The 12,493-nt window shown below is 35.7% G+C and overlaps 1 protein-coding gene across 4 annotated transcripts in view; it reads left to right on the plus strand.

The window, feature by feature from the left end:
- Positions 1-12,254, plus strand: part of smad2 (SMAD family member 2) — a 35,194-nt gene extending 22,940 nt beyond the window's left edge. The window contains exons 3-11 of one of the 4 annotated variants that reach the window (XM_088910504.1): positions 1,667-1,756; positions 2,564-2,757; positions 4,300-4,434; positions 4,733-4,807; positions 5,951-6,004; positions 6,645-6,857; positions 7,641-7,778; positions 8,988-9,132; positions 10,034-12,254. In XM_088910504.1, coding sequence (XP_088766630.1) covers positions 1,667-1,756; positions 2,564-2,757; positions 4,300-4,434; positions 4,733-4,807; positions 5,951-6,004; positions 6,645-6,857; positions 7,641-7,778; positions 8,988-9,132; positions 10,034-10,157 — 1,168 coding nt within the window. In that variant the 3' untranslated portion in view covers positions 10,158-12,254. The remainder of the gene's footprint in view (positions 1-1,666; positions 1,757-2,563; positions 2,758-4,299; positions 4,435-4,732; positions 4,808-5,950; positions 6,005-6,644; positions 6,858-7,640; positions 7,779-8,987; positions 9,133-10,033) is intronic. The other 3 variants (XM_088910505.1, XM_088910506.1, XM_088910507.1) reach the window with 3 other exon arrangements.
- The last annotated feature ends 239 nt before the right edge of the window (positions 12,255-12,493 follow it).

Raw genomic sequence — 12,493 nt, forward strand, 5'->3', positions numbered from 1 at the left:
GTTTCTTATCCCATTTCCAGTGTTTATGTACTTTTTACACTGAAACAGTGCTCTGTGTACAGCACTGTCCTGAAATGGATGTTGTTTAGACCCATGTCTGAAGAGGATGATGGAAAATTGAATTTTAAGTAGCATGAATAATTAGGTCATTGATTGTTTCCAGCTGTGAGAGTTAACTGAAGACCCTACTAAGATCCAAAACATGGACCACTGTAGCTTTAATGTGAAGCATCAAGAACTATAAAGAAATTCACCTATGTTTTTATAGTTTTGTATGGTTTTCGAATGTATGCGTCAGAGCACAAATAAAAAAATTGTATTTCTGTCACCATTAAAATGTATTAACATTTCGATTTTTGATGTGTAATAAATATGTTATAAATGCCCATGTGAAAGAATATTCCAGTGAATTAGTAGGTATCTGTTGTCCACTAAATGGCATCTATATTGTAAAATCTTAACACAGACTACATTGCACAGCTCTGTGAAATGAGCTACATTTGTTGTGCTGCTGGATGGTAGGAAAAGGTAATTAAGGTGAACTAATCCCAGATGCAGTTGAGTGCAGGAATTAATCTTGCCTTTTCCGACAATCTAATTTTTGGAGTGCCCTTACTGTTATTGAAGCACTGGCAATATACAGGCACGTAAGATTTGGTAACCTGAAATACACTGCATGCACTGTTCTCCTCGGTGGTGCAATGAGAATTATGTTGTAAAGATGGTAGATTACAGGAACAGAGCTTTCTGAATGCAGTCGAAAGAGCCTTTACCTGAAGGTGTGAGTCTGACCAAAGCAGTGTATTGAGCATTTTCTGTTGAATAAAAAATGCACATCAAATTAGGTCAAACAAATTTAGCAAATTCTAAAATCCCGATTTTCCATTGGCTTTTTTTATAGCAGCACTACACCTGCTTATCTTGAATGTACTATTGAGGTTTAAATTCAGTCCCATTTCAGAAGCAGTGCTAAAGACTAAATTTAAGCTACGAAGGGGCAGGACTTCATTCATTATATATCGGATTCAGATAATATACCTCAAGTACATTTCTCATGCAGTCACCAACTGTCCACAAGTCTTGTTTTCCATTCCATGTTTTTGTTTTCAGAACTGCTCGTCATATCTAATGTTATTTTTGCGTTCCTGGAACTTAGATGTATTTTTTTTTGCTTCTGGGGGAAGCCTGTGCAGTTTTGTTTTGGGTGGAAAAAATTTGTTTTCCAAGGTTGCCAAAAATGGAATGGATTTTTTTTCCTGTTGTACATGGCTAACTCTAGTGAGCAGTTCTTATTCTAAAGTTATTGTAGTAGATATTTAAATAGTTTGTATATTAGACCTGACAAGATGGAAGAGCACTGAGTGCGTTATGTAGCAAAGTTTAAATCTCCAAGATGTACCAGAATTGCTAAAATGAGTAAAAAACCTCAGTTATGAAAAGGTTTTTTTCCATTTTACATTGATGCGTGTTTTTTTCTTTTTCCATTATGAAGGTCTCTTTTATGTGAGGTTAGCTTTGTTTGACATGCCAATGAAACAAAACTAAAAGCAGATCTCAAATAAAAGAGGCCTATTTGTGTGTTTCTTCATGTTTTAATCATCGTGGTATTTTTGAATGAACCATGCCCCATGTTTACATCATTTTTTTTTCGATTTTCTGTGCGCAGCAATTGCTCTGAAATTTGGGGACTGAGTACACCAAATACGATAGATCAGTGGGATACCTCAGGCCTTTACAGCTACCCTGACCAATCCAGGTGAATATTCTCAACTACATCACGTATTACAGATCAGTGGATGGAGTGAGAAAATGTGGAGTTTTGGAAATGCATCATTATTTTACCGATAAATATCAGTGTGATTTGATTTCAGGGGGTCATTTGCTGCTTAATTTTGCTTCTTTTTATACTTTTGCCACATTCTTCAGGAAATGAAACAGCTGACCTAATAAATAAAGGCTTTGAAAACAAACCCTCATTTTTTATAGTTTAAAGTATACATTCTGGAAAATGAATTTGGATTTTCAATCGCAGAGGTTTTGGTATATAGCTCATTTAATGGAACTATGTTACCTTTGTTTTTATTCAGTTTTTGGTGGGTTTTGCTCACTACTAACAAATAAAACTACCCAAAATTTAGCAAAGATTTCAAATAACGATTTTGTATTATGATTCTAAATAATTATTTATACTAATAATTGTAATATAATGTGTTATTTGCTCTAATAGCCATGGCAGCAGGCTGCCGATTGGCTGTCAGCTGACCAATGTTATGTTTATGTTATGTTATACCAATTTAAGAACATAATAAGCTTTATTTGAGTTGCTGCTAACATCTGTTTTGATTCTTAATTACTTTTTTTAATATGGGAACTTTTTTAAAAAGATGTTTTAAAAAAGTACTTGAATGGACCAGTTTACTTCTATAAATAAAATCAATAAATGTTCTTAATTTTTGAAACCTCTCAGTTGTTTCTCAGTTCTAATTCTACATGAGGAGTAGCTCTGATTCACCTTGCATGGTGTTGAATTTGCCTCACGTTCTTCTTTCTCTCTCAATTCCAGGTCTCTCGATGGCCGTCTGCAGGTCTCCCACCGTAAAGGCTTACCGCATGTTATCTACTGTCGATTGTGGAGGTGGCCTGATTTACACAGTCACCATGAGCTGCGAGCAATTGAGACCTGTGAATATGCTTTTAATCTTAAGAAGGATGAAGTGTGTGTCAACCCTTATCATTACCAGAGGGTGGAAACGCCAGGTATAAAGATGACTTACATTTCTGTTGATTTTGAAATGAGTGGGTATTTACATTTGCATGAGGTCATAGATAACATGATATAAAAAAAAGAACCTCAAGAAAAAATTGAACTTGCTGTATGGAGAACAAATTGAAGATAAAGATGTGCTCCTACCTTGTAAACTAGGTAGGAGCACATAGTCTGTCTTGTGGTACTGTAGTCTGCTGTCTCAAACAGCTCAGAAGGATATTTTTCTGCTCTGAGCTAGTGTAAGATCTGAGTTGATTTGCAACTGACAGTTGCTTTAGAACAAGCCACTCAACACTTGACAAACTTTTAAGCCATTTCATGTTCACCGAGATAAAACATGCAAAATGAACTTGTAAGTAAACTGAGCATATTTCCTTTTCTTCAGCTTTGCAGCTATTGTTCTTAATATTTTTTTAATTTGTGACCCTAAAATGTTTTTTTGTGACTAATTAGTATACACTGCATAAATTTACATTTATTTTCCTATTAATATATTCCATGATTCAATAGTTAATACAATGCAGAAATTAACCTTCTTTATGCCTATTATGAATCTGCATTTTCAGATATTAAGAAAGAGATTAATATGTAATTCAAGTATATGTGCATGTTCGTTAGGTTTTTATAAACAATGAATCGAAATTCGGCCGCAATTCAGCATCCAGCTAATCAATCATAAATGGAAATTTTGTCCTCAAAAACTACAGGAGTATTGTAAACTTTTTTCATAGCAAGAAGTATCATATTTCAAAAGTAATTTAGGATACTGTAAATAGCAAAGGGGTATGCATTCTAAACCCTTAATGAGCAGAGTAATTAAAATCATTTTCAAAATTTAAAGGAGTGCTAAGGGATTTCTAAAAACCTGAGAGATTAAATTAGTTACACTTGCTTGTAATTATCAGGACAAAATTTTCAAAATGCACTGTGTTTGCTCTTGAAATATATTATTGCAATAATAAATTGCATATGGTTGTGTTTCAGTATTAACAAAATAGGCTCTTGTAACAAATTTTTGACTTACCATGCAGTATTATCCTTAGAGAAACTGGATGGTTAGCTTTAGAGAATATTCTGCATTCTAGCAATATTTTGAACTATATGAACCATATTTTTGACCACACTGATAGTTTTGTTTGCCTCTCCATGAGAAGGATTTAAATTGGTGAAGCAGGTATTTATTTTGTTCTGGAAGGGGTGGATAGCTTTGGTGTCCAGTTTATGATGCATAAGTTCCTGTGAATGTTTTTCATGTCCCTGAATGTCATAAGAGAGCACTTGCATTATGCATTTTAGTTTTTTAAGTTCCAATAATCTCCTAAGTCCATGCCTGGTTACTCCTTTTGAACACATGAAAGACAGGGCTGAGAAAGGGCTGTAATGTATGAAATTAATCTAAAATATTATATAAACACATTAGCAAGTGGGGAGAAGTAGTGTTGGATAACATTGGTTTTCCCTACAGGTCTGTGTAGATTTGGTTGTTGTTAATGGAAACGGGTACATAACTGCTGTTTTTTTTTTATTTTCAGTTTTGCCGCCTGTCCTTGTGCCAAGACACACAGAAATTTTAACAGAACTGCCACCACTGGATGATTATACTCATTCTATACCGGAAAACACAAATTTCCCAGCAGGAATTGAACCCCCAAACAATTATATACCAGGTAATGCTGATACTGTCATTGAGCAATATCAGACTTGTTCAAAGGGTATTCTCACTGTAAAGGGAGCTGTAAGAGCACTCAAACAATACCATTGTATTGCATTTATTAATGTTGTGATTTGTCAGTCTTTTATAGAGTGGATAGTGTAATTCATTGCAGTTGTCATAAACTAGGATTAACCAATTAGGAGCACTGATATTGCTTTTTTAATTTGATCAATTATTACTGTTTCACAAAATTCATATTGTAATGTTTATTCCTTTCTTTCCTTAATCTACTTTATCCATTGTATCTTTAGAAACCCCACCACCAGGATACATCAGTGAAGATGGAGAGACAAGTGATCAACAGATGAATCAAAGTATGGACACAGGTATATTGCCTGTTGTGTGCAGTTCAGAATCACTTAATCCTAGACGTGAGAGCTAGAAGTAGACTTAGTCTGCTATAGTTAGTATTTGCTTGTTAAATTACCCAGAAGGCTTGCTTAATGCTAAACAGGTTATAAGTGAAGACTATTGTTTGCTGGAGAAAGTTGGATTGACAGCTTTCCTCTTGAATTTGACAGTTTTCAAATTGCTGTCAAAAATGCAGCGTCAGACCTATTTAATTAGCAGCAGTATTTTCTCGAAGCCAGATAAGCTTTGTTTTGAAGAAACCGGTGCTACACGTGAGTGGCAGATCCTTTTGGGGGAAACAAATTGGTGTTCTCTTGGCTTTTTCCAGTTGTTAAATTGAAAGCGTGTAGGAAATTATGCTCCTTCTTGACGTTCTATAAAGGCCATTTTGCAGAGAGCATATGTTACTTTTGATTAGCATGCCTATTGTGTACTGTAAATCCAGCACAGTTTGACCGCAATGTTAAAAACTAAAAATGTCAATAAAAAACAAGTTGTAAAATTAAATCTGATTAATGCTGGATCTTTAGAATTGACTAAATGTCATGTTTTTATTAAAGTTGTAACTTTATAACATTAGAAAGTGAATGTTGTAATCCTTCATTGAAAGACCCTTTACCTGTGCTTACTTCAGCAGCACTGCACTGCTTTTGTATTCTAAAACTAGCAAGGAATTAAACCACTTATTAAAGCACATATACTTATCTAGTTGAATAGCATGCATCACTTTTTTTCTTTGAACTTGATCTGTAAATTTGTGAGTGCATGACATGAAAAGGCATGTCTGCAACATTACTGTTACCGCTCCATTTTCTCCCTAGCAGAGACTTGGCTTTTTCGCAAACGTTACTTGATGTGCATTGTTATTTTGAATAGTGAATGTCTTTGACAAGTTCTGCTTTTGCAGTTAATACAATATAAGAACACAGTAAGTTTTACAGTGGAACCTTCAGAGGCTTTTAAAATAAGTACGGGTAGAAGGCTTCACTGAAACAAGTCAAAATGCATTGAAACATTTGCTCTAGCTTTTCCATTTTATAAAGCCTTAATGCGAAAGATAAGCACTGCAAACTGTATTAATCATGAATGTAAGAACTTCCAAACTGTTCCTCTCTAAGGTTCTCCAGCAGAACTGTCACCCAGCACGCTTTCGCCTGTCAATCACAGCATGGGTAAGAACAAAGTCTGTTATGTAATCACTTACATTTTGAGTAGCAAACTTAAATATGTATTACTTAAAGAATGGTTTAATTTATAATCTTTTCAAGTGTCAGTCTTGGTACACTTGAAGCATTAAGTAACATCAGCTGGCAGAGGATTGGGTTATGCTGACTGTTTCCTCACCTGTAAATCGGTATGCATGACTAAAGACGTGCAATATTAAATTCTGAAAATGTAAACATTATTCCTGCTCAGCCGTACTTTTCCTTAACTTACACCTGGATATCTCCTTGATTTTTTTATATATTAAAAACTACTCCACAGCTGTTTACATAATTACTTGCAGGTTATGCTTCAGTTTTATTTTGTGTGAAGTTGCATGTACTGAAAATCGAAACTGTCAAAACGCAAAAAATAGACAAATGCTGTAATAATTTATTATCCATTTAGGATAGCCCGTACTGATACTTCTGGTTTCCAGCATACATTACCATGGTCTGTTAAGTACTTTCTATGCGTATGCAGTTTTAGATATGGGAAAAAATGGTAAATGTTGCAAAGAAAATATTTTTCTATCGCAAACTGAGCATTTGTTTTTTCATGTCACGTGCATTTTTGAATGGAAACCAACTTTGTTTCTCTTATTCATAGATCTGCAGCCAGTGACGTACTCGGAGCCAGCCTTTTGGTGTTCTATAGCATATTACGAGTTAAATCAGCGCGTCGGAGAGACTTTTCATGCTTCTCAGCCCTCCTTGACTGTAGATGGGTTTACAGACCCCTCTAACTCTGAAAGGTTTTGTTTGGGCTTGCTGTCTAATGTTAACAGAAACGCAACAGTGGAAATGACCAGAAGACACATAGGTAAGTTTTCTGAATTGTTTTAATGAATCCTGCTCAAGTCCAATTTTGTTAATATGATTTAACATGTAAAGACTTGAGTGAATTGTCCATGGGTAAAACCAAGCTAATTTTCTGCTAACAGATGTAAAAGTAATGTCCAGTTAGGTTATCTGTAGTAAAAGGAACTAGACTATAGAGCTTAAATTTTCAGTTCACCGCCTTAAACTTCTCCAACTTATTTGGTTTAACAAAAGCTTATAAAAATCTGTTAATGAAAACAAGGTTTGTACCTCTTAATTTCATGAACTGTTGATTTTGATTTTTTTTGCCTGTTTTGAAACTGGAATTCTTCTGACAGGCAATCAATCAATCACTCATCGCAAAGACAGTTTCTTTTCAAGCCAGTTCTAGCAATCACATTGGTTATTCTTACCGTGTAATATGAGAGATGTGCTGTCAAATATTTTGTATAGAATATCTCTGTTTTTGCATTTTGCTCATTTTGATTTTGATTATTACAAAGGATCTTAAACCTGTAGAACATTGCATGCATTTCGCTTAATGGTAGAAGAGAGAGAGCTTGAAAGCTGTATAGTTGAAAGAGATGTTAATTGAAAATAAGCATCAAAATCTTAAATGGTCTAGATGTAATACAAAAGCATGAGTTGCACTTAAGTTATAGAAGACTGCTTTTAAGCAGTAATTATGATTTTGATTCTTCAGTGTGCTTCGGTCTTTACTTAGAGTAAAAATAACATTGTTTTTCTTGTAATTAAAATGTGATGTCTCATTGTGTTCCTACAGGGAGAGGTGTGAGACTTTACTACATTGGTGGTGAAGTTTTTGCCGAGTGTCTGAGTGACAGTGCTATTTTTGTTCAAAGTCCAAACTGTAACCAGAGATATGGATGGCATCCTGCAACTGTCTGTAAAATTCCACCAGGTGAGCACCTGCAACCATTAAAAAAACTGCAATTGTTTCTCTAGTCTTGTACTGTAAACTGCTATGCTTCCATTCTAAAAGATTACTTCTAGTTGTATGTATTTGAGCATGCATATTGCATATGGTCAAGTATGTGCATATTGCATTAAAAACTCAATAATATTCCAGTGGGCCTTAGATGGCTATAGACCCCTTTTTGCAGGTGGTACCTCAAAACAGCTGAAATTAATGAGGAAAGCAACTATAAATATACTTCTCTGCATTTCTTAGTAAACGTAATTTATGAATAGCACAACTTGTGTGTTATTCGAATTCCGACCTTTCCGGATTTAGCTATTGGGGGGTTTTGTAGCAGCTTCGTAAGGATATTTATCAGGTTAGGACAAATTAAATCTATCAAATATTTATCTAATAGGACAGTGAAATGCTGCTTGCTTTGAAGTACTGAAGTGGAGCAGTTTATAAGAGTAAAAAGTGTGATCCTGTACAACAGGGCTAAAAGTATGGAACTGAAGTGTTAAGTTTCACAGAGACATTTTGCTAAATGTTTGCACTGTACAATAGCAGAAGGATGTATGTCTTAAGGGTTAGCAGTCGGGGCTTGTAACTGGAAAGCTGTGGGTTCAAATCCTGGGTGGCACTGCTGTTGTCCACATGAGCAAGATGGTTCCCTCAAATTGCTTTAGTAAAATGCCCTCTGTAGAAATGGGCACAAACGTAAGTTGCTATGGATAAAAAGATTCAGCTAAATCAATCATTCATCACTAAGAATTTGTTGATGCCCAGCATTTAGCCTCTGAGGAGAAAATATTCTAACTACTGCTTTGTAACATTAGGTCATTGTATTTATATGTTGGTGTCTTGTGGTTTACATAGGCAGAGAAAGAATTCAGATGGTTTCCTTATTCTGTTCTGTACTTTATTTGTAAAAGGAACAGTTTTATTGAATAAAACCCAAAATGGTCATGAGTTGGAAAGGAAAAATGAAGCAACTTTTCTTAAATTTTAACTGACATCTTAAATGGGAGGAACTTAATTAAATTAAGACCATTTTTCTTATGTTAAAATAAAATCCTTCAGTCGGTGAGGAGTCGAAGAGGGCTGTTGGTATTACTTTTTATTGAACAGTGTTTGAAACTTTCTGACAAAGACCTTAGTATGGATATATGTACAGGTATGTGTGTTAACAAATTCTTTTCTCCTTTACAGGATGCAATCTTAAGATTTTCAACAATCAGGAATTTGCTGCACTACTTGCTCAGTCAGTCAACCAGGGCTTTGAGGCTGTGTACCAGTTAACCAGGATGTGCACCATCAGGATGAGCTTTGTTAAAGGATGGGGTGCAGAATACAGGTACGTTAGAGTACAGAAAGTTACAGTGTCTAGGTGGATACATTTCAAAGGTGTAATGACTTACATTTTCCATATTATTTTTAAGATTCTGCTACAGCTTTAAGAGCATGATAGTGTCAGCAGATGAGTGTAATCTTAGAGGCATGATATTCAATTAATTGTCTAGTTTAAAATCCCAGTCCTTGAGTCCCACACACCTGCTGGTGTTTATTCCATTTGAGATTTTGATTACATATTTGAACCCTTAATTGACCTAATTAATTTGAGCTCTAATCATTTTCTGCTCTTAAATTTGGGATTTGCCCTTAAGCTATTGCGTTTCACAAGTTACTTAACATTTTCAGCTTTTGAAGTGGGGAAAAATGACATTTTGCAGTCAGGCAGTTTGTTTTGGATTCAATTCACTAGAGATCAGATGGAACAAAAACATGCGGGTGTGTAGGTCATGAGGTGAGAGCTGCCTTAAATACTAAAACATGAGTTTAATTTTAAGGTTTTATAGTATTGTGCTGTAGGTGAGTATGCACCTTATGATAGTTGTAAGTATTTAGGAACATCTGGTTAATTGTAGGGTGGCACAGTGACCAGCATTGCTGCTGTACAGTGCCGCGATCCTGGGTTCAATTCTGGAACTAGTATACTATCTGTGTGGAGTTTGTATGTTCTTCAGTTGTTCACATAGGTTTCCTCCAGGTTCTTAGGTGTCCTCTCCCAGTCCAAGAAATGTCTGAGAAAATAGGCCCTAGTTGTGAATGTGTGGCTTTCTGAGTTTGTGTTTGCCTGTCCCGCAGTGGACTGGAAGGGTGTATCCTGTCTTGTGCCCGCTACTTGCTAGGCTGTGACTCCCCATTAGTGGAAGATTCACAATTCACAATTAAAAGGGTGAATATCTTATTTTCAGGCGACAGACTGTGACGAGCACTCCTTGCTGGATTGAGCTGCACTTGAACGGACCCCTTCAATGGCTGGATAAAGTGCTGACACAGATGGGCTCTCCTTCAGTCCGCTGCTCAAGCATGTCATAATAGCCCACCCCGACAGGGATGAACACAATGGAGTCTCCTGGGAAAAAAAAGAGAAGACTTGCTATAACCTGTCTTTCATAGTACTTGTGACCCCACAGACTTTTTCACTGTTAAAAACAGAAATGGCACTTGATGTCCCATCAGCTTAATGCACCTTGTTTAATTCTTTACCCCATACCCTAAATATTAAATGTGTTAGTCTTAGAAAACAAATATATCTTGACTTAGAAGTATGGGGATGGATTGTAGACAGGTGGGGAGGGGGGAGTAATACCAGAAGACATTTAACACTTGGCATAGCATTACAACTTTTTTTAAATGAGTGTAACATAAAACTAAATTTTGGCCAGAGAAAACGTATACTTGATCAATAATTCTGGTTCCCTTAAGAAAGCATTTCATTGTGCTTTCTGCCCTCTCTCAGCTGTACCAAGTTAGTATTTTCTGGAGAAAAAAAATTCAGGATATTCAGGAAAAGAAGTATATTAGCCATTTTTTGTTACAAAAGGAATGCCAAATAAGAGGCTAAAATTTCTTGAGTTTTTTTTTCTTCCCTTCTCCCCACTACTGGAGAATGTTGCCTTGTTAGTCCTGAGGTGTGCTGTTATAAGACATGCTTCATCTAATCTATGGAAAACAGGAATGTTAAAAATTACTGGGCATGCAGCTTTTCAGTATTTTTTAAATGGGAATTGCCCTGTTCCCTTCTCAACAAGTGCATCATGTGTGGACACTGCCCATGGTTCACTCCTGAAGGGCAAATCATTTCTACATTTACACTGCCTGTTTACATTCAGTACTGATTTTCTTTTGCTACGGAGGTTTAAAAAAAAAGATCATCAAGTGTCCTGACACCTCTGATTCCTTTCAAATGTTTTTAGTATTGCAACTAAAGTGTGAAGGGTGGGTGAAGCACATAACGATGTGAACATCGTTACTTGCGGTGTATTTAAATTGGCCAGATTTTTCCTTTCCACTTCTCCATCTTTTTTTTTTTATTCTCTTGTATTTATATATCCTTTTAAAAAACTTTAGCTCGCATCCTTTTTATTAAAATTAAAAGTTTTTGACCACATCCTGTTTTTAAGGGAACGGAGTGAGTCCAGTAGCAAAATAATTGTGTAAGGATGAATCATCCTCGAGAAAAAGCTACTTGTGGGTTTCTCACAGTTTTTTACATTTGAATCACATTGCAGAAGATGCTGCCTTAGTCAACACTTTCCCCACAATCTTGGAGTGCTAGATTTCAAGAAGCAATTGATGAAATTTTATTTAGTTAAATAGTTGAAGGGGTGCAATAAAATGTATTTCACCACTAGAACTTAAAAAAATGCCTCTTACCTGAGCTTTTTATATATATATATAATGACTTAACTGGGTCTTGTTTCCTTTGAAGTATGTTGCTACACAACTGGGTTCATTTTGGGCAATCTTTTGGTTTTGATTAACAATCTTCACAAAGTACATATGATGCTGGAGCTTTGGGTGCTGAGTGGAAAGATAAATACAGAATTCTAGCAGTGTTCTGCCAGCTTGCATCAGGGTCGGGTGGGTAATAAGACCGCTATAGGGAGGGGGTAATGTAACTTGTGTATATATATATTTAAAAATATGTACATCTTACTAACAACTCTGTGATCTAGCTGTCTGTCATTCTTTACTTGTTGTGGCAGTAGCAAGATTTTTAAATGTCTTTCCTCCCCTGCCCCCTTCCTTCTCATTGTTGGTTCCTATCTTATTACACTAGCAATTGTACTTTGTAAGTGCAACTAGTGATTAGCTTTGAGAACAAAAATGTGGCCAGTGTTATAGCTTTGAATCAGCAGTGGCAGTAGAGGCCAAGACAGAATATTCTGCTTGCCATAAAGGGTTGGGTGTGAAAATTATACCAAATAGAAATGAACATGGGCCAGACGAATATATATATATACGTTTTATTTTATTTTTTATTTTGGCAAAGCGTTTTAACAGTTGGTGAGCTTGTTTTACCAGTAGACAGATGTATTGGTAGAACATGTGAACTTCAGGCGATAAGCTTTCAGGCGTGTTGCATATGCAGACTTCATAAATACACTAATAAAGGTTTTAATTCTCATGACCTTGGTCTCAACTGAGTGTTCTCTGAAAAATACAAAACTTTGAAGAAGTTTAAATAAAAACAGATGGGTTTCTAACTGATTTTTCAACAAAGTATGGTTACTGGAGACAGTTAGTGCTCTATCTAATGTGGGTAGACAGATCCTGATCTCAAAAGGACGTATCATTTTCATTCCACCTGTAAATTAAAGTACTTGAAAGTGAAGTGTACTTGATTGCGCTTTTTGTCATTTTCTAAG

This window comes from Atractosteus spatula, chromosome 3, assembly GCF_055471065.1.
Source record: "Atractosteus spatula isolate fAtrSpa1 chromosome 3, fAtrSpa1.hap1, whole genome shotgun sequence".
NCBI lineage: Eukaryota > Metazoa > Chordata > Actinopteri > Semionotiformes > Lepisosteidae > Atractosteus > Atractosteus spatula.